Consider the following 540-nt stretch of genomic DNA (forward strand, 5'->3'; position numbering starts at 1 on the left):
AGGCCAAGTTGTATTCAAGGATGAGCTTAGTTGTGTGTACGAATACCGATCGTCTGGCACCTTTGCGAGGCTTTGGGTTGACGCGGATCACCTTACCAACAAGACAGACACAATTTCGTCGCTAGAGTTAAAGATCACTGGACAAGGACTGAACGCTGACAAACTCCGTGATCTTCTTCTCAATTGCTACGCTCATGCTGAGGCCTCGTCCAACTCAATTCGCTCAAAGGACTCGATAAGTCTGGACGAGAAACGTGAAATCCAACGACAACATGTACGTATTTGTAAAGATCCATTTTTTTCTTTATTTTTGCTGATTTGTGTGTTTCGTTACAGGCAATGGACCCTCTACCTGAAGGCTACATGTTTGACGGCACCAACTATTTCGACTTCTTCGGCGGTCGGTATGAGTTCCACCCCTGTATCGCTCAATTCATTGAGGAGTACATCACGGCAGTGAATGAGGACAGGAAGGCGACAAACCTGAAGGCCTTAGAAGAGCGCGAGTCCCAGCAGTCTTTCGTCAAGCAGCTTGTGTAG

At 47.0% G+C, this 540-nt stretch overlaps 1 protein-coding gene across 1 annotated transcript; it reads left to right on the forward strand.

Annotated features, from left to right (window-relative positions):
• Positions 1 to 20: 20 nt before the first annotated feature.
• Positions 21 to 540, forward strand: PPTG_14566 (hypothetical protein; the record flags this gene model as incomplete). The annotated part of the gene is made up of 3 exons (XM_008911937.1): positions 21 to 36; positions 108 to 274; positions 337 to 540. 3 exons carry the CDS (start codon positions 21 to 23, stop codon positions 538 to 540), a joined length of 387 nt encoding a protein of 128 aa, XP_008910185.1.

The sequence above is a fragment of the Phytophthora parasitica genome, assembly GCF_000247585.1.
Source record: "Phytophthora parasitica INRA-310 unplaced genomic scaffold supercont2.43, whole genome shotgun sequence".
In the NCBI taxonomy this organism is placed as follows: domain Eukaryota; phylum Oomycota; class Peronosporomycetes; order Peronosporales; family Peronosporaceae; genus Phytophthora; species Phytophthora nicotianae.